Below are 18,121 nucleotides of genomic sequence, written 5' to 3' on the forward strand. Positions count from 1 at the left end.
GGCGTTTGCCTTTGTCCCAAATGAATGAATTATGCAGATGGAGACAACTCCAAACTTGAGCACTACGCTCGTAGCATTGGCACTGAGACGCTTTCCATGAATACAAATCTAATAAAAGTATCGGTTCACATCAACACTCCCTCTGTCTCTCTGTCTCTCTTCGTTTGTGAAATAAATGAAGAGGACAGAGTTTTTCACGATATTGTACAGTAATTATGTCTGTCCATTGATAGTTGTGGGGTGAGTATTAAGAAATATTTAATGTTACCACCTAACAAGAACTGAAGCCTTTACTTTTCTTCCCTCTTGGGGGTGTGTTCTCGCAACAAGAACAGGAGCTATACTTCAATTTGTATCAGTGACCCTTTTTTACGATATAAGAAGTTGACGTTCTAAAAACTCAAAAGGGAGACTGGTTCCTTATCAACCCCTACTCCCGCCAACCCCCCTCAATAAAAGAATAGATTTTTCTCCTTTGGTAATTATGGAATGCTCCTTCAATTAGAGGATTACGTTTCAGTTTTTATTTTCCTGTCTCTCGATAGGAAAAATTTAAATTCCAAATTGAGTCAAATCAACAGAATGACATTATATTTCATGGCAAGCAATTCCACTTCAGGGAACAACATGGAAAGTATAAAAGTTCAGATTTTTCGAAAATTACAAATTTGATTTTGAACCCGTATTTGGCAGTCGTCAGGGAAAATAGTGTAAACAGAATATGGGAATTCTAGAGATCTGGTTTTAGCTTTCAAATTAAAATTAAATTCAAGAGATTGACCCCTAATTATAAATAAAGGATGCCGAGGAAAGTTCAATCATCTTTCAAAAACTAAATTCAAAAGTAGGGTGGATGGGGTTTCATTCATCTCGTTTCGTGTATCAGCTATGGAGATAAGCCAACCTGGTATTATATCCACCACTGCAAAATTTTTACACACCACAACTTCAAAATTCATGTCAAGCTAATGCGACTACACACAACTCTAGCACATTCTTGTGCCTTCGGTACATATTTCGTTTCTTTTATTCCTAAAAGCAACTAGCTAACTGTTTTTTAGCAAAGGATCACATTACTTTAGAAACCACCACTTCAAAAGTTCATGTAAAACGAGTGCGACTACACACACACACGAATGTAGCACATTGTTGTTCCCTTGTGAGTCTGATGGTACATATTAAATCGCCTCTGCATATCACACGAATGCAGCAAATTAGATCGCAACCAAAGGGATCGACGTTTTAATAATGCTTCTGCATGCATATTTTGCAGTTAAAAATCTTAGTAAAGCCTCAATTTCTTAAGCTGAAGCCCGTATATGCCCTGATGGCCAAAGGTGCTAACCACGATAGAAAAAAAAAACATAGCTAGTGCAGCAAAAAATGAGAAAGAAGAGATCTATAAAGAGAGAGAGAGATCAAGGTAGCATAGTACGAAAGTTACCACCAATAAGACAAATCAATATTCTTCTAACGAAAATATAAAGGCACAGAACAAATGCCCAAGAATCATGGAAAAAGAAATCCCTGCTACCAAACTGACGCTCGCAAAGACCAGACGACTTCCGATCAATGGACGACGATGACGTCGTACTCCACAACGGCGTCCCCGGCGGGACTCGACGAACGTGTCTTGGCGAAGGCGTATCCTCGAGCAAACCTGAACGCTCCTGTTCCTGCAACCACCGCCATCGCTCCCCCGCGATGGAACGAGGAGTTCCTCCCCATCAATTTCAACGTGCTCCCCATGAACTCCCCATCGGTGAAGCTGTAGGTGAGGGCCGTCTTCTCCGCCGCTTCGTACATTCCTTGGCCTTTTCCTATCATTTTGGAGGTGGGCTCCGGCCCTTGGGTCAGTGGATAGTCCAATGACATGGGAACGCCTAACTGAGTCGGGAAATTGGCCGGGGCTGGCGAGCTGGCGGTCTTGACGGCCGTGGTGTTCCGTCCGCTAACTGTGCCGTGGAAGTAGAAGTGGAGTTCAGTTATCGTTACCGGGGTTATGCTCAGCCTCTTCCTCTTCCAGTAGCCCCCTCGGGTCCCGGCGCCGGAGACTGGGGATTCCAGCGGCAGCAAAAAAATTGTTAGTATAAATGCTTCTAGAGGGAACGACAACCTCCCCATTTGCTTCTGCTTCTTAGTTCCTTGCAATTGTCAGCGAAAATTTCGTAACATGGTTTGGAAATTCTCGAAATCTGGTTTTATAACATGGTATGGAAACTCTGGAAATATGGTTTTACATTTCAAGTTAGAGTAAAGTCAATAGATTCGCCCCTAAATAAAAGATGCCATTTACGATTATGATGGTTAAGTTATATGTCAAAAATTAAATTCAAAAAGATTGGCCCATTGTATGAAAGATGCCAGCCCATTAGAAATGTTTATTATTGACAAAGAGTAGGGTGGTAGTTTTAGGAAAAAATTAAAGGGTCCGGATACATTAAAATTTTGATTTTGGTTCAGTTTGGTAGAAGACAAGGTTGGGACTCCTCGGCACTGCACATTGTGATTTTTGAATATGAGCGAGAGAGAGAGAGAGCTTAGCCAATAGCTCAACTCAATTCACAGAAGCGTCCATTTAGTTAGTGAATAAGCCAAAGCAGGTACAAGCCTCAGCGAAGTGTCTGAACCCCTTCTTGAAAAAGCAAAAAGATTGGAAGGGGGAAAGAAAGTGAGAAAGCAACACAGAGCACCACAGTGAGAACTTCATCTACTGCAAAATATTGAGACTGCATACATCAGACTAAGATAAAAAAGAACAGCTCGTGAAGAAGGCACTGGTTTTAAGCTGGAGTGAGGATTACATCTACTCAAAAACATCGAAAGATATAAACCAACATTTTTTTAAACGAACTTCTCGTAAACAAGGCACGGACTGGATGATCCTGCAAGAAGAAAGGAAAAGGGAAGCCTGCAAGCTGCAATCAAACTCAGTAGTAACAAAGACATGATGACTTCTGATCAGTGGACGACGGTGACGTTGTACTCGACAATTACGTCCCCAACGGGACTTAACCAACGCGTCCTGGCGAGGGCGTACCCTCGGGCAAACCTGAACGCCCCTGTTCCTCCGACCACCGCCATCTCCCTCACTGGATGGAACACAGGGTTCCTTCCCAGCACGCTCAGCGTACTCCCCTTGAACTCCCCATCGGTGAAGCTGTAGGTGAGGGTCATCAGTAGACCCAGCTCCGCCTGGTCCGCCGATCCGTACATTCCTTGGGCTCTTCCAATCACCTTGGAGGTAGGCTTGAGCCCTTCCGTCAGAGGATCGTCCATCATCGTGAGAAAGCCGAACCTCGTCAGGGACTTGGCCGTGGAGGGCGCGCTGGCGATCTGGACGGCCGTCGGGTTCCTCCCGCTGACCGTGTCGTGGAAGAAGAAGTGGAGGCGCGTTACCCTTTCTGGGGTTAGGCGCAGCTGCTTGCTCTCCGAATAATGCCGGGGTGTCCTAGCGCAGGAGATGGGGGATTCTAGCAGCAGCAAGAAAACAGTTAGTGTGAATGCTTGTGAAGGGAACGACAACCTCCCCATCTGCTTCTTTCTTCTTCTTCTTCTTCTTCTTCTTCTTCTTCTTCTTTCCCTGAAGCAACTGCTTCCGCAAACTCTTTTGAATGGTTAATTGCTCGAAAGGGGAACCGAGGCTGTGGGCATCTGCCTTTGTCCAGCTGCAGAAACTGTGCAGATGGAAGGAGACAGCCTGAAACTTGAGCACTACGCTGGTAGCTCTGCTTTGGCAATCAGACGCTTTCTCAAGCAAATATAATAAAAGCATCGGCCCACAGCGGCGACCACCTAATCATCGCTCTCGATTTCATTACTGAGGCAAGCTTTTAATTAGAAGACCATCTTTCAGTTTTCTTTTTCTAACAGAAAAAAAAAAAAGACAAACCGTGGAATTTTGAACCTTTATTGGTCAAATAATCAAAGGTATTGACATTATATGTCATCGCAAATAATTTCCACTCGAGGGCACAATGTGAGAAGCATTAGATTTCAGACTTCCTAAAAAAAAATAGCAAATTTTGTTTCATTGGATCCCCTGCCCGTCATAAAACATCTCTCATCTTTGGATTTGAATGCATAGTCTTAACTAAGAAGTTAAATTAACATTCACTCCTTGCTCCCTCAAATAACTCGAACAAAGAAGTGCTAGCTATTTGATTCTTTCAAACCCGACTGTCTGTTGGGGTTCAAATATCGTAGGCGTCATTTTTTTATGGAAATCCGTGCCATAAGAAGGCACACTCGAACAGCTTTATCGTTGCTCTCATGGCGTGAAGAAGAAGCCCGAGTTTCCTTTGAAACTTATTTTCCCAAGCCATTGAAAGGTTCGAATCACTCAACTAACGAATTAGTTTTTGTAACAATCATGTGATATTGACGTCTATTTTTTCACTGATCAGATCCGCTGTGTTCTCAATCAATAGGATCTCATGTTCAGATGCTTCATCCCTCTAATTACACTTTGAATCTACAGTTAACATGTAACAGAGATAAATTATTGATCTTACAATGCACACTTTTTGCTTTTAGTAATACCTCAAAAAAAAATTAGTTCAGTGTTGAAGATTGTGAGCAATCTTGAAGAACTTATAAAATGGGTTGTTTAGTTGTTAGTTATCCTGTTTTTTAACCTTTTTGAGTTAGAACTGAAACTGCTAAATGAGTGGATTGAGATCCATCCAATAAAAATGCAGGTCGGGTCGCTCCACTTGGGCACTGTCTTACTATTTATTATTAAAGTTGAAATGATGATGAAGCATGCACCCTGAATGCTTCTCTTGGAATCAAACAATCAATGATCCGGTTCACCAACTTGTCCTTGCCTGCCTTTTTTTTTTAAATGAACCAATAATCAAAACCATTGTAGGCCAATAACATATAGAGCATGGCAAGCCACAACAGGTAAAGAATGTCTATTAAATGGATCGTTTTTAATGTAGTTATTTGTTTTAATTTTTCAAAACTTGATTTCGTGTACATTAATTTCTAGAATGAGTTGTCTACGTCAGCAACATGAAGGCTTTCATAAAATCTGCGACAGTCAATTGAGCATTTAGATTGCGCGTCCATACACACACATATATATATATATATATATATATATATATATATATATATATATATATATATATATATATATATATATATATATATATATATATATATATATATATATATGGAAATGTTGCCAAAATGCACTAAACTTTCAGAATATTAATTGCTCATAAATTAATTCCCGTTGAATCACACTGACTCAAATGCGTCTTAAAACAAAAGTGAGCAACCATTGCTGGTATAATTTTAAGAAACGGAAAAGTTACGAAGACCCTTCACTTTCAAACAAATGGCAAATGACGGCTCAGCTTTTATGGGTCGCTCAATTTTTTAAAGAAATTCTCTGAATGTTGTCTATGGAGGACATAATGTATAACATTTTCTCATTTTAATCAAAATTTCAAAACTAGCTATCTCATTTCTTTAAATAGTTTTTATTAAAAAGGATAATTTTGTAAATTATTCCTCTACTTTAATTGTTTTCATCTTGATCAGGCAGCTCGAATACCCAATTGACCAATAAAAGCTGCCTGCCTATTTGTTACCTCATGAAAGTTGGAGCAGCAGTTGGTTATTTGCCTAAATGTTAAGTGTCTTTTAATGAATTTTCCTAAAAGAAACAACTATGGAAAAGCCTTTTTATTGATTCATAGACGCTACTCATCAAGCTATAATGAACAGTAGTTCAAACGAATATATATAGCAACCAACTAATATTTTCTGAAAGACATCGCGTTTTATTGTTAGTTTTTAAAGGAAAAAAATCAAGAAAACTGATTTTGAGGCCAATGATTCACCAAATAGACCAATAAAAACTTTCTCTTGACGAAGAGGACTCAGGAGGTGCAGGGATCAGCATGATTGGGCATAACAAGCCCTCAGATGCCTCCAGTGAAGCTCTATGTTAGGTTGGAAAGATGTTGGAATCTTATCTTTTGTGCATTAATTATTCCAAGTGGCATATTTTTAGATACCAAATGTTTCGATCTCACCATGTGCACACCAAACATTCCAATACGATCAAATCTTCCACCAAAGTTTTTGTCAATCTGGTGAAGCAAAGTAAAATCCATACTTAGTTGCTGCAAGACCCTGCATAAGAGAGTCACCCTCCAAACAACCAATCTGTTCATAGAATGTTTTGATATGGGTGTACCATCAAAATATGATAAAAGCATCTATAGTAGTTGAAAGCCTAGAAAGTTTGGTGTGTATGTGAATAAGAACTGGAAATTTGTTAGCCACATGAGAAATCCCTTCCAAGAGGACGTTGCTAACTTTTCGCACGCCGTAACTGCAATACTGGTATCAGAAATTCAACGACTCCCAGTTTCATTGATTTTTCAGTTTTTACTCAATCTGCCAACTCTGTAATTTGATCGCAAGTAATCGTCAGTATATCACAACACAAAAGGGTGAAGTTATTCAATCGCATCTGTCTTTGTGCTTATTTTGGCATTCTTGTTACTGATATTGCAATTTGGGATCCTTTAGAAGGCGTTTGATGCACGTTGCAACTTAGGTAGAACAGACACAAAGATGAGTTTCTCTGCTTTCAGCCAAATTGATGAAACAGCAGTAGAATGCTGCGCTCTGTGAACATGGTTGTCTGCTCCTCACATGAGACTGGATCCCACTTAAGGACTCATTATAGAACCAATAAGGCTATGCAATACTTCTCATTGAAGAATGAGATTGCTTGGACGGAGGAAAAGAAACTGCAGGGGTTCTGCTTCTGTTAGAAGCTCAAAAACTCATCTACCACGGGTCATATACAAGTAAGCAAGTAAACGCTATGAATTCCAAAAACCGAAATTCGAAAGCCAATCTCATCAAAGCCAACACTTCCTAGGTGTAATAGATTCAGTGAAACCTTATTTTTATTCTTAGATGCACTTCCAACCTACCTGGAAAGTAAAGCATTAACTTTACAAGCTGATCTATCAAGATAACTACATAACTCAAAGGTCAACTTCCTTAATGGCTTAGAATCCTTAGACATGAACCTTTGGGGCTCTCCTTATTTTGGTTGCCTGTTCAAAAGAGTATGCAATTTCTATCAAAGCTGGCTCTGAAAACCTGAGTCCGCTGAAGCATATCCCTACTGGTGCCCCATCCTTTCCATAGTACCCAGCAGGAACACTGATTTCTGGGTATCCTCCAATGGCCAAAACAGATGCGGCGGAGAAAGAAACACCAGGTGTGACCATTGCATCCAGATGGTTATCCTGCATCATTTTCTCATACCCATTTCTGGACAGTTCATTCAATGCCTTCACCGCCATCTTCGCTTGCTCCCCTGAGTTACTTGTGTTCTCTGCGAACAAGAAAATTTCTTGCCCATATTCTTCAAGCTTTTCCTGTAAAGATTGACAAAATTCTTGGTTACAGCTAAAAATACAAAGGATCTACTCCCTCTTAACTTGATATATTTGGTTAACGTGGGCTGGTTTCTGTTAAAAAATTGACCATGAATGTTGTGGTTTCACTATTAAACACTATTTTGGACCATGTTCAAAACTGTGGCGCAATGTGATCGAAACATTGATACTTGAATCCCTCAATAACCTGCTTAAATTCAGAATTCGACTACATACTATCTGTATCCATATGACAAGCACACAGAGCACATTTCTAAACGCCATCTTGTTAAGATAACTCCCTGCTTCGAAATTTTAGGTTTATGGGAGTTAATGAGGTGCGTTAGGATTAGTATTTTTGTTACTGAGAGAGAAGACAGAGAAGATTACCAAGACCGGGTGTTGTGAATTGAAGGCGATTGCATCAGCTAGAGATCTTATAGGAGAACTCTCAAGATCTGCCAGGTAAGAATTTATACTTTCCCTAAATTCATAGGCTAGAGCGAGTAGCTCCCCGCTGATATTGTAGTTGAGGACCGTACTTATGTTTGGTATCTCAAGATTATCAATAATGACCGCCCCGTACCTCCTGCAACATTTCCACACACCAATCGTCGAATCAGTTATATATATATATATATATATATATATATATATTAAATAAGGTAATATTTTGTTGTGTTTATGCTAATGCCCAAGGCCTAAAAAGCACTGAATTCTTGGTGGCAATTTTAACAAGTAGGAGGAAAGTTATCCAACAATTGGCAGAAAAGAAATGAACCTCAACAGCTGTGTTAACTCGAAACTTTCGCTTACCTCATCGTGTCAATATGATCCTGAAAAATTTTGGCAAGAGAGGGTTCTGAAGAAAAGTTGAAGAAAGGCTGTCGAACTATGCCCAGTCTTTTCCCGTGAAGTCCGTCTTTTTTCAAGAATTGCTTGTACCCACCCACTGGAATGAACTTAGCAGCTTCTCTTGTTGCGATACTATCTCTTGGATCATATCCTACAATTTCATCTAACAAATAAACTGAATCTGCTACAGTTCTAGAGAAGGGCCTGCAAAGCAAAAGGGTATTTTAGAAAAAAAGCAAGCTAAAATAAAAACCGATGAGCGCTTACGATAACATAGAATAAAAAATTGTTAACTTTATGCACAAAGTAATCATTGTCTAAAAATTTCTTTCTCCGTGCTTTCGTTTTCAACATCTTTGCCATATTATAAACCAGACAGATCAATATTGGCACCTTCTTATTGCGTTTTCCCCCTTGCGGGGCTTTGTAGATATGATCTTTTAGGTATTAGAGGAAGTATGTGTAAACTAATAATTTTCACGTCCAAAAGTAAACAGCAATGACCATCCACAGTTTTTGGTAACTGAACTATGCTTGCTTGAGTGTTCTGATTGCTCTGAAATATTAGTTGACTGGGAGCTACCAATTAATGGTTTCTCATCAACGTGCTATAGAGTGATTTGGGCCGTAATTCGTATTCAAGTTAGCCTTGAATTCATCAGCTAAGTTTCAGGGTTAATTGCTCTGCCGTTATTTAGCACTGAACGAAGCAATTTGACCTCATCGTCAACATGAATACATGATCGAAGGAAGGAAGGCGCCAGGCAAGAACTGAGGTCGGAGTCGGACTCATGATCACCAATTTGAGATGAACGAAACTGGTTTAGCTCGAGTTCGATTCCCGCGGCATTATGAACTGAATAGCACCAAGCAGAAGGCTGACATCTGCTCCAGCAGATTACGTTTTATCCATTCAAACGCGCGCTTGCTAGTCCTTAATAATTGAGAAAAAATGTTCTTTCTCAGATCGTCTTCAGCATCAAACAAATGACTGAACATGGGGAAGCCAGAAGAACATTTTGCATGCGGGGGCTTAATTTACTCACCCGATGGTGTCCTGTCTTGGAGAAACAGGGATCATGCCAGCTCTGCTGGTGAGGCCGACCGTGGGCTTGATTCCGACTACGGAGTTAGCACTGGCCGGGCAGATGATGCTGCCGTCCGTCTCCGTCCCCAGCGATACCGGCGCCAAGTTTGCAGCCACGCCGGTGGCCGACCCCGTGCTCGAACCGCATGGGTCTGCAGTCGCTACGTATGGGTTCTGTTGTGGCCACAGTACAAAGAGCAGCACACGTTATTTCTCGTAAGCTCGAAGACTCCAGATCCAAAACCATGTTACGTTCAATCTCGGTTTGGGTCAAGGCTGATCCGACCCGAGCAAAGTGACTCACCATGGCTTGGCCGCCGCGAGCGCTCCATCCATTGGGCGTGGGGAACGACCGGAAATGGCCCCACTCGGTGAGGGCCGCCTTTCCCAGAATGATGGCCCCACACCGCCGGAGCCTGGTCACCACGCCGGCGTCCGTTCGCACCACCGAGCCCAGCAGCGCGAACGACCCCGCCGTGGTGTTGAGCCTGTCCTTCGTGGCCAGGCTGTCCTTGAGCAGCACCGGTATCCCGTGCAGCGGCGAGCGGGCCCGGTCCGGCCGCAGCCGCCTCTCCTCGTCGGCCTGGTCCGCCAGGGCCAGCGCATCCGGGTTCACCTCGATGACGGCCCTGAGCCGAGGGTTGAGCTCGCGAATGGCACCCAGGTAGTACTCCACCACCTCCCTGGAGGTGAGCTCTTGGCGGTCGAAGGCGGTCCGTATCTGGTCGATCGTCGCCTCTTGAAATTCGAACCTCGCCGTCCGGTGAGCTCCATTTATGGCGGAAGAAATGTCTGAGAACAAGAAGCAGAAGAAGAGGCTTAGGGAGAGAAAGGAAGCCATGGCCTGGAGGTTTGAGCGAATAAGAGAGAGGACTTCGTTTACGTTTATATAGCGCTTCGTTGTCCCATAGCAATGGGTTAGCGAAGGTCTGAATTCGTGTCTTTGGTCAGAAAGGGATGATCTTGAATCCCTGATCGTCCGTCGTGCTCTCTGAGAAGTGAGAGTTTCGTGTGCTTCGAAGCAAGCGGACAGTAGTGGCGTCCATGAAACGGAAGGTGGGCGCATCGTTGTCATCCGATATGCGGTTAGATTGGAACGGCTTGGTGGATAAGGCGAACGATACCTCTCACGTGGTTGGTGCAAGCATGTTCACGTGTCCGGGAACCAGCTTTTCTCCACTTCTTCTGCTGAAGAGCAAGCATGACGGCAGTGAATTTTTTCTCTTCGTTTATATATAGAAAGGCACAGTAGCTACGTTTTCCGGCATGGGTTCCGGCTTGTGTTTATAATTATACGGATACACAAGGGGTTTTCGGCTCTCGCCTGACTACTTACTATAAACCTATTTCATGCTCACACGCATTTCCCTCCTAACAAACCCACTTCTTAACCATGGTTGGCTGGCCCATTTATTTAGACGCACTAGTTGGTTACAAGTGCAAAGTGAGAGAATAGTTAAAGACTAATTTTTGTTTTCATTATGTAATAAGAAAAATCTGATCAAAAGTGTAGCGAAAGATTCAATTGATCTCTTGTACTTCAAGCTGAATATCAACATCCCTTCTGTTTTGGACGAAATAATAAAGAAAATAAATATGGTTTGTAAGCCGTATAAAGCCACGGAAGAATATGCAAATATGGAAATCGTAGTAGTTTGCTTCCGGAGGAAGACAATTCGAGTTTGGTTTCTAAACTTGTCCCATTTAAGCTTTTCCCAGCTTTCCTACTTGGTGTAGGGCCTGCCATGTGAGACCAGCTCTTTCTGTCACGGCTTAGAGGCAAGCTAGAAATTGGCATATGATTCCCATCACACCCCCGTTAACTCTTCCCTCAATCAATCAAAGCTTTGGAGCAATTTTTTTTATTTACATGTTGATGTTCATTAAAAATTTAAAGTTTATTACTAGTGCCCATTAACCAGAAACTTCTGGTTCTATCCCTGCTATGGTGGGCATGCGGCGGTGATTATAGATCAAAGCTTTGAATACAGCTACCCATTTATCTCAGCACTGTGCTTTAGAATCAGAATCAGGTAAAAATTTCGTTTCATCAACGGAATGACAACATCCAAGGTGCTACATATATCACATAAAAGCGATGGATGGAGATCTAGTAGAGTTTATTATCAAGCCAGCAGGTTCAGAATGTGAACTTCTAAAACCAACACGACCGCAAGCAAGTTATTATCATGACGAATCACGGCCAATAAAAGCATGCTATCTACACAACTGAACAGTGAAGGCCAAGAACAACACATTAAGCCTGTAAGTATGGCTAGTAATTCCCTAAAAGCTGACTACATAAGTTCATTGCTTCAGAGGATCAGACCTGAATCTTGGGGGGCTTTCTTATTTTAGTTGCCTGTTCGTAAGAGTAGGCAATTTCTATCAAGGTTGGTTCGGAACCCCTTAACCCACCGAAACATATCCCTATGGGCACCCCTTCTTTGCCATAGTACCCAGCAGGAACACTGATTGCTGGGTACCCTCCAATGGCCAGAATATTGGAGGCAGAGTTGCTTGGTGTGACCAACGCATCCAACTTATTGTGCTTCATCAACTTCTCAAAACCATTCTTGGACAGTTCCTCCATCGTCTTCACTGCCACCTTCACTTCCTCTGCCAGACCACCTGAGCTCTCGGATGCTAAGAAAACATCCTGCCCATACTCTTTCATCTTTTCCTGCAAAAGCAAACAGATACCACCTCCATATAACAATTTGTGTACATCGCATTGGTAGGGCTCGATTCAAACAGAGGACAAGACACCACAAATTTAACTCTAGATAGAAAAAGGTCAAAAATTTTTAGTCCATTACCTTTTCTCTACAAATCTCAAAAGGATAATCCAATCAGTATTCTTTCGTTTAATTTCAAGATCATATCCCTATTGGATATGATTAGCTTCACAACAGAAAATCCACTTCCATTACTCTTTAATGGTATATTATATTCGATCATTCGATATTGTCTTCATAAGTAGGCTTCTAGAATGGTTCGGAATGATCAACTAAAAACATGAGAATTCAGATCCTGGTCAAACTCAGGAAAGCGAGAAAAGCAAAGCCTCAAATCAGCAGGCCCGGTAAACAGGCATTTCTTGGCAGCTAGAGAAGATTGAGTACCTGGATTGGGTGTCTTTCGTTGAAAGCAATCACATCAGCTAGCGATCTTACAGAAGAACTCTTAAGGCCTTTCAGGTAAGAATTCAGATTCTGCCTAAATTCATACAGCAGAGCAGTCGACTCTCCACTCTTAGACCAGTTACGGATGGTGCTTATGTTGGATATCACAAGATTATCGACCAGGATTGCCCCATGCCTCCTGCAACAGACTTTTATGTCAAGACATGTATTCATGCACAACATTAGATGTGTAAAAATCAGTGGGGGAAATGCAAAGAACTTGGCACAAAATTTGGCTTAGGTAGTTAATAATCTTGATAGTTCTTGATAGTATTTACCGAGAAACCTTTACATCTCTTCTTCTTTTCAATTCACTTCCTGGTTCACACTGCTTTCCTGAAACTCGTTGCCCTATAAGCTAGAGTGACCAATTGAATTCCCGCTTCCGCTTCGCATATCTTTCACGCATGGATTTTAATCACTCGTAACATGGTTGACGTATGAAATATATTTAGCTATAGTTGGCAACAATAAAATTATGCCAATAGCTTCACAAGTGAATGACATTTGGACTACGGCCCTCATTTATTTATGCAATTGTAATCTGTCTGAATTAGTCTATTCGAATCGAATTGGTTACCAATTTGACTGAAGATTCAAGAGTGTCATGTAAGCTTTGTTGTTTTTAATTCTTTGATTTTAATGCTTCAATACTATTTATCTATTCATAACCAATTCAGCTGAATTGACGAATATTTTTTATATAAACTGTCGAGCTTCTGAAGTGAATTTTAATGGTAAACAAGAAAAATCAATTTTTTTTTTTCAATAGCCTACATCCATGCAGGAACTTCTTGTGAAGACCGGTGATGCTAAAATCTTCTCTTCCTTGCGTTTGGTATTTTACCTCATCGTATGGAGATGATCCTCGAAAATCTTGGCAACAGAAGGTTGATCAGAAAAATTAAAGAAAGGCTGTGGAACTATGCCAAGCCTTTTCCCACGAAGCCCATCATTTCTCAAAAATTGTCTGTACCCTCCTACAGGAATGAACTTTGCAGCTTTCTCTGTCGCCTCCTTATCCCTGGCATCATAACCCACAATTTCCTCCAACACGTATACCGCGTCCGCCACGGTTCTACAGATGGGCCTACTCAAGAAAAAGGAAAAGATAAAGGAGGAAGGCGCAATGAGATGAATGGAATATCCAGTAATGCTAGTAAAAGTTTCAGGCAAATCTGTCTACGCCCACATGAAGATACGCCTACCCAATGGTGTCCTGCCTTGGAGAGAGAGGGACGACGCCGGCTCTGCTCGTGAGTCCGACGGTGGGCTTGATCCCAACCACCGAATTTTTATCAGCAGGGCAGATGATGGAGCCATGCGTCTCTGTTCCTAGTGATACCGCCACCATGTTGGCGGCGACGCCTATGGCGGAGCCGGTGCTGGAACCACACGGGCTGGCCGTCGCCACATATGGATTCTGTACCATAGGCAAGCATATCACACATTATGAGGACAACCCAATTAGGGAACTACAGAGAAAGAGGAAAAAGAAAATGCATGAATTAGGGAACTACAGAGAAAGAGGACAACCCAAATCACACTTATTAGTATCAGTGCCAATATGCATCTACTAAGGTAAAAGGAAATGACTACAAGGAGACTAAAACTGTTTCACTAAAACATCTGCCAATAAAGAGCCTGTGTTAGTTAAACACAGTGGCTCGTTTTTTTAAATTGAAGAACTGACAGCCCGGCTTATATATCAGTGAAAGGGATATCATGTAAGAAAATCAAAATGTAAACATGTTTGGGGTCTAAGTGGATCTATTCAACTCAACTCAAGTGTCGACTCAACTTACCATCGTTTGCAAACCAGAGAAAAAAAATACACAAAAAAGTGTTGTATCCATTGAATGTTAACTACCCCAAGTAAGCGGGCTACTACGGCCCTTAGGCCACTCATCCCCATTTCAAGTTGAATTTTCTTGTAACTATAACGAGACCCAACTCATCGATAATAACGGGACCCAGAAATTTTGATATCGGATCACAAGGGTGCTCATGCAGATGGGGGCTGGCAAGATGCAAGGGAAGAGCGAGCTCACCATGGGTTGACCGACCCTGGCGTTCCACCCCTGGGGGGCGAACCTCGAGCGGACGCCATACCACTCGCTCATGGAGGCCTTCCCCAAGATGATGGCCCCGCTACGCCGCAGCCTCCTCGCCACGCCCGCATCTCTCCGCACAGCCGAGCCCACCAGCGCCAGCGATCCCGCTGTCGTGTTCAGACTGTCCTTCGTCCCGATCGAGTCCTTGAGCAACACCGGAATCCCGTGCAGCGTCGACCCAGCCCGTCCCCGCTGCCCCCTCTCCTCATCGGCCTTGTCCGCCAGAGCCAGGGCCTCCGGGTTCACCTCGATGACGGCCCTAAGTCGAGGGTTGAGCTTGTCGATGGCGTCCAGGTAGTACTCCACCAGCTGCCTCGAGGTCAGCTCCTGCCGCTCGAAGGCTGACCGTATCTTCTCTATCGTCGCCTCCCTGAACTCGAACTTCGCAGTGCTGTGAATTCCATTAATATAGGTGGGAAAGAGGGAGAGGAGGAAGAGGAAGATGAGTCTGGTTACAGAGAGAAAGGGCGGAAATGGGTTTGACATTGAGCCCGGCCGAGCAAAGGGGGGAAGAAGGAGCTCCTTTTGTCATTGCTCTCATTTTCTTCTTTCGGCCTTATTAACATGACCAGCTCTGGTCTTCCTTATGCACGTCGCTTTTAATGGAAACTGCCAAACGAACGTCTCCGAGTTCCTCCTAAGACTCTGCTACCAAAAAAAAAAAAAAAAAACTCGATCTTTTTTTTTAAATAAGAATTTTACTTCTGATTCATACCCATTTCGCAGCTGTTTCCTCTATGCAAGTATTTATGTACAAGTCCTTTTATGAAGTGGTGTGGTTGAGATGATATAAAGAATGTCTGTGACGAGGATAGAACATGTGATGAATCACGAGGAACTTCTTTTACTTTAAAGATGACGGACGGGCCTACCACTTGCAAGGCTTGGTGTGTCGAGGGGTTTGTGGTTTGAGATGGACGCAGGTGGAAAGAGATGGGCCTCATGGTTTGGGTGGTTTTAGCTGCGCAGGATTCGCTCTCTCCATGATCATGTGCAGCCTCTACTTAGCAGGTATATCAATGGATCATATTTGAATCGAATCTGTCTATTGAACTACTTCAAAAAAAAAATTAATGTCCGATTAATTCATGTTCAGTTGCAGATGATCAATATAGTAAAATCCCATATCCATACTTGCAAGTTGGTTTTTAACATACCACAATGTATATTAATATAATACCTTCCAAAGTATTTCCCTTCCCGTCCCAAGAATGCATAAACCATGTGTCTGAAGTTTTGTTTAACGTTCAAACTAGATTTAATTAAGCATGCTAATTGTTAAAAGAGGGAGACAGAGAGAGAAGATAGAGAGAGACAGCATGGAGTCCCATATTATTTCTTTATTAGTGTTCGAAGTACTTCACACATTGAAAGCCTGTGAAAGGAAATGTCTTTTGAACCTCATGATATGCACATCCAGATCCATAATAGCAGACATAGCTGATACCAACTTTATTTTGAACCTCGCCCTCTAGAATCCATGACGGCTTAATACTAGAACCTCACGAGTTCAAGCCTAGAACTTGACATGATCAAAGAAAAGAAGATCCCAAGGTCTCCTCCTTTGCATATGCATCTTGAACACCCTGATCAGCTGCTACAAGTAGGCAAGTGACAGTTTGTGACATTGCCGGGGCCAGAGTTCGCTCTCCTGAACCTCAGGGCCTGCATGAGAGCCTCCTTCTCTGGGCCTTCCAGCGCCCAAGTCATGCGCCCCAGCACGGTGAGAGTATTATACTCGAACTGGGCGTTGCCGAAAGAGTTGAGAAGGGCAGCCGTCCCTTCTCTGAGAAGGGTCTTGTAAACATCCCCCCTCCCGTGAAGGGCCTCCCATAGGGTCAAGTCTGTCCCATACTTCCAGGCCGCCGGCAAACCAAATGCCATCGCCACCTTCGTGTCCGGTCGAACCACCCTCCAGTTGCACTTGTTTTCAGGCATTGTCCAGTTCCTGTTGGATTACCTCTTCACAGTAAGAAAAGAAAAAAAAATAATTCCAAAATTAAATCTGCACGTATGTAAAGAAAATTTTGCTTTGCCAAAGTGTTGCCTCGTATAAATCTGCATATATATATATATTGTAAAATGTAAACTGTAAACTTTTCGAGACTTTCAAATTTTAACGTGTTTTCTCATTGTAATATTAATTGGGTGCATTTCGTGACATATTCGATAGCCAAAAGGATGCAAATGAAAGTTGGTAGAGGCCCAAAGTAAAAGTGGTGACAGTACTGGTAGGTGCATGCTGATTGCTGGCTGAAAGGCGTTGGCGGCAAGGCAATCGCCGGAGGAGTAGGGGATGCAGTGGGAGACGGGGTTTGGGAGGCAGAAACGCGGCAGAAGGCCATGGCCTTGGTCGGCTGCGTGAGCAATGGGCCGGCCGTGTACATATCCAAGTTGAACAGCCTGAAGTTGAGATTCAATCGGGTGGCGGAGCTGGCCGACCCACCGCAGCGGGAGCCGTGGGGCATCTTCACCACCTGGGCCCAGCAGCGTCTCATGTCAGGGTTGCCTGGCAAACTCATCCAGTAGTGCCCCAGTCGGTTGGTGCTGCTCTCCTTCAACACGCTCACCTGCCCGTCCTCGCCGGCACAAGCCAGTGCTACCTTCACCCCTTCCCGAAAATGAAAAACAAAACGAACATCAACTCAAATGTGATCAACCACTTGAATTTAGTAACATTGATTTACACAAAATACACTAAAAGTCAGGAAAGATCATACTCGTAGCCTCCATTAATCATGATTCACAACTTACTGTTTCATCGAACTTTTCGTAGCAGAGTCAGGGTTGAAAACGGTATAAAACTCACCAGAATGAGGGTAATCGGAGAAGCCCATCCTACCATCCTTGCATCTGTCGCAGAACACGACTCCTGAGACCACCACTTCTGCTACTGTAAACTCCACGGCCGTGGCCGCAACCGCTAGACAGATAATGAGTGCTCTGCTGAGAGAACCCATCTCAGAGCGAGAGAGAAAGAATCTGCTGGACATGCACGCTCATTTAGCGAACAGCAAGTCAATAAATAGAGGGAAGGAGAGTTAAGAAGGACGGACGGGGCTGGTGAGGAAGGCGCTGGCACTACGTTTAATTCCTGGTGCTCTTTTCCTGCATGTCACAAGAAGCGAAGCAACCTCTCACCAGTCTGCAACTTTATTTAATTCTTTATAATTGAAAAAGTTGGAAATGCGAAAATGCCAGCATCCTGAATCTTGTGAAGAGCTAAGCATTTGAACCTTTTCTTGTTTTCATCGTCAGAGAAAAGGAGAAGAGGCACTAAAGCAAATCAAGATTTAAAGACATTTTATAAAAGCAAACCTCAAAGAAAAGGCGCAATAAAACTAAAAAACATCAATTCGTGACATTCCTCACTACGTACAATTCGTTTCTTCCGACCAAGATGACCTAAACTCAGAATTTGGCTAGAGAAAGACTAGGTAATTAATTAGGATGGTGGAA

The 18,121-nt window shown here is 42.8% G+C and overlaps 5 protein-coding genes across 5 annotated transcripts; all 5 read right to left on the bottom strand.

Moving 5' to 3' along the window:
• Window positions 1-1,430: 1,430 nt before the first annotated feature.
• On the bottom strand, window positions 1,431-2,530 carry LOC116259974 (dirigent protein 1-like). The gene has a single exon (XM_031638013.2). It carries the CDS (start codon window positions 2,122-2,124, stop codon window positions 1,570-1,572), a length of 555 nt encoding a protein of 184 aa, XP_031493873.1. The 5' UTR covers window positions 2,125-2,530; the 3' UTR covers window positions 1,431-1,569.
• Window positions 2,531-2,672: 142 nt separating this feature from the next.
• On the bottom strand, window positions 2,673-3,772 carry LOC116259973 (dirigent protein 22-like). Its single transcript, XM_031638012.2, has one exon. It carries the CDS (start codon window positions 3,532-3,534, stop codon window positions 2,962-2,964), a length of 573 nt encoding a protein of 190 aa, XP_031493872.1. The 5' UTR covers window positions 3,535-3,772; the 3' UTR covers window positions 2,673-2,961.
• A 3,142-nt stretch (window positions 3,773-6,914) lies between these two features.
• LOC116260397 (probable amidase At4g34880) lies at window positions 6,915-10,240 on the bottom strand. The gene is made up of 5 exons (XM_031638717.2): window positions 9,668-10,240; window positions 9,323-9,537; window positions 8,238-8,480; window positions 7,812-8,010; window positions 6,915-7,421 (listed from the first exon to the last, which is right to left on the bottom strand). Exons 1-5 carry the CDS (start codon window positions 10,202-10,204, stop codon window positions 7,056-7,058), a joined length of 1,560 nt encoding a protein of 519 aa, XP_031494577.2. The 5' UTR covers window positions 10,205-10,240; the 3' UTR covers window positions 6,915-7,055.
• Window positions 10,241-11,462: 1,222 nt separating this feature from the next.
• On the bottom strand, window positions 11,463-15,243 carry LOC116260398 (probable amidase At4g34880). Its single transcript, XM_031638718.2, has 5 exons — window positions 14,600-15,243; window positions 13,757-13,971; window positions 13,396-13,638; window positions 12,489-12,687; window positions 11,463-12,046 (listed from the first exon to the last, which is right to left on the bottom strand). Exons 1-5 carry the CDS (start codon window positions 15,146-15,148, stop codon window positions 11,687-11,689), a joined length of 1,566 nt encoding a protein of 521 aa, XP_031494578.1. The 5' UTR covers window positions 15,149-15,243; the 3' UTR covers window positions 11,463-11,686.
• Window positions 15,244-15,984: 741 nt separating this feature from the next.
• LOC116260956 (uncharacterized) lies at window positions 15,985-17,670 on the bottom strand. Its single transcript, XM_031639502.2, has 3 exons — window positions 17,472-17,670; window positions 16,892-17,273; window positions 15,985-16,610 (listed from the first exon to the last, which is right to left on the bottom strand). The coding sequence occupies exons 1-3, from the start codon at window positions 17,653-17,655 to the stop codon at window positions 16,253-16,255; spliced, it is 924 nt and encodes a 307-aa protein (XP_031495362.1). The 5' UTR covers window positions 17,656-17,670; the 3' UTR covers window positions 15,985-16,252.
• Between the last annotated feature and the right edge of the window lie 451 nt (window positions 17,671-18,121).

Source organism: Nymphaea colorata, chromosome 9 (assembly GCF_008831285.2).
Source record: "Nymphaea colorata isolate Beijing-Zhang1983 chromosome 9, ASM883128v2, whole genome shotgun sequence".
Taxonomy (NCBI): domain Eukaryota; kingdom Viridiplantae; phylum Streptophyta; class Magnoliopsida; order Nymphaeales; family Nymphaeaceae; genus Nymphaea; species Nymphaea colorata.

What these genes read in the sequence shown, in the direction of transcription:
- LOC116259974 (XM_031638013.2), bottom strand. Translation starts at nt 2,124, where the DNA reads ATGGGGAGGTTGTCGTTCCCTCTAGAAGCATTTATACTAACAATTTTT.
- LOC116259973 (XM_031638012.2), bottom strand. Translation starts at nt 3,534, where the DNA reads ATGGGGAGGTTGTCGTTCCCTTCACAAGCATTCACACTAACTGTTTTC.
- LOC116260397 (XM_031638717.2), bottom strand. Translation starts at nt 10,204, where the DNA reads ATGGCTTCCTTTCTCTCCCTAAGCCTCTTCTTCTGCTTCTTGTTCTCA. An exon ending in CTCGCGGCGGCCAAGCCATG is followed by an intron (nt 9,538 to 9,667) that starts GTGAGTCACTTT and finishes TGGCCACAACAG; the next exon opens with AACCCATACGTAGCGACTGC. An exon ending in ATTCACAACACCCGGTCTTG is followed by an intron (nt 7,422 to 7,811) that starts GTAATCTTCTCT and finishes CAATCTTTACAG; the next exon opens with GAAAAGCTTGAAGAATATGG.
- LOC116260398 (XM_031638718.2), bottom strand. Translation starts at nt 15,148, where the DNA reads ATGTCAAACCCATTTCCGCCCTTTCTCTCTGTAACCAGACTCATCTTC. An exon ending in CCAAGGCAGGACACCATTGG is followed by an intron (nt 13,639 to 13,756) that starts GTAGGCGTATCT and finishes TTTCTTGAGTAG; the next exon opens with GCCCATCTGTAGAACCGTGG. An exon ending in ACGAAAGACACCCAATCCAG is followed by an intron (nt 12,047 to 12,488) that starts GTACTCAATCTT and finishes TTGCTTTTGCAG; the next exon opens with GAAAAGATGAAAGAGTATGG.
- LOC116260956 (XM_031639502.2), bottom strand. Translation starts at nt 17,655, where the DNA reads ATGTCCAGCAGATTCTTTCTCTCTCGCTCTGAGATGGGTTCTCTCAGC. An exon ending in CTCCGATTACCCTCATTCTG is followed by an intron (nt 17,274 to 17,471) that starts GTGAGTTTTATA and finishes ATTTTCGGGAAG; the next exon opens with GGGTGAAGGTAGCACTGGCT. An exon ending in CAATCAGCATGCACCTACCA is followed by an intron (nt 16,611 to 16,891) that starts GTACTGTCACCA and finishes GTAATCCAACAG; the next exon opens with GAACTGGACAATGCCTGAAA.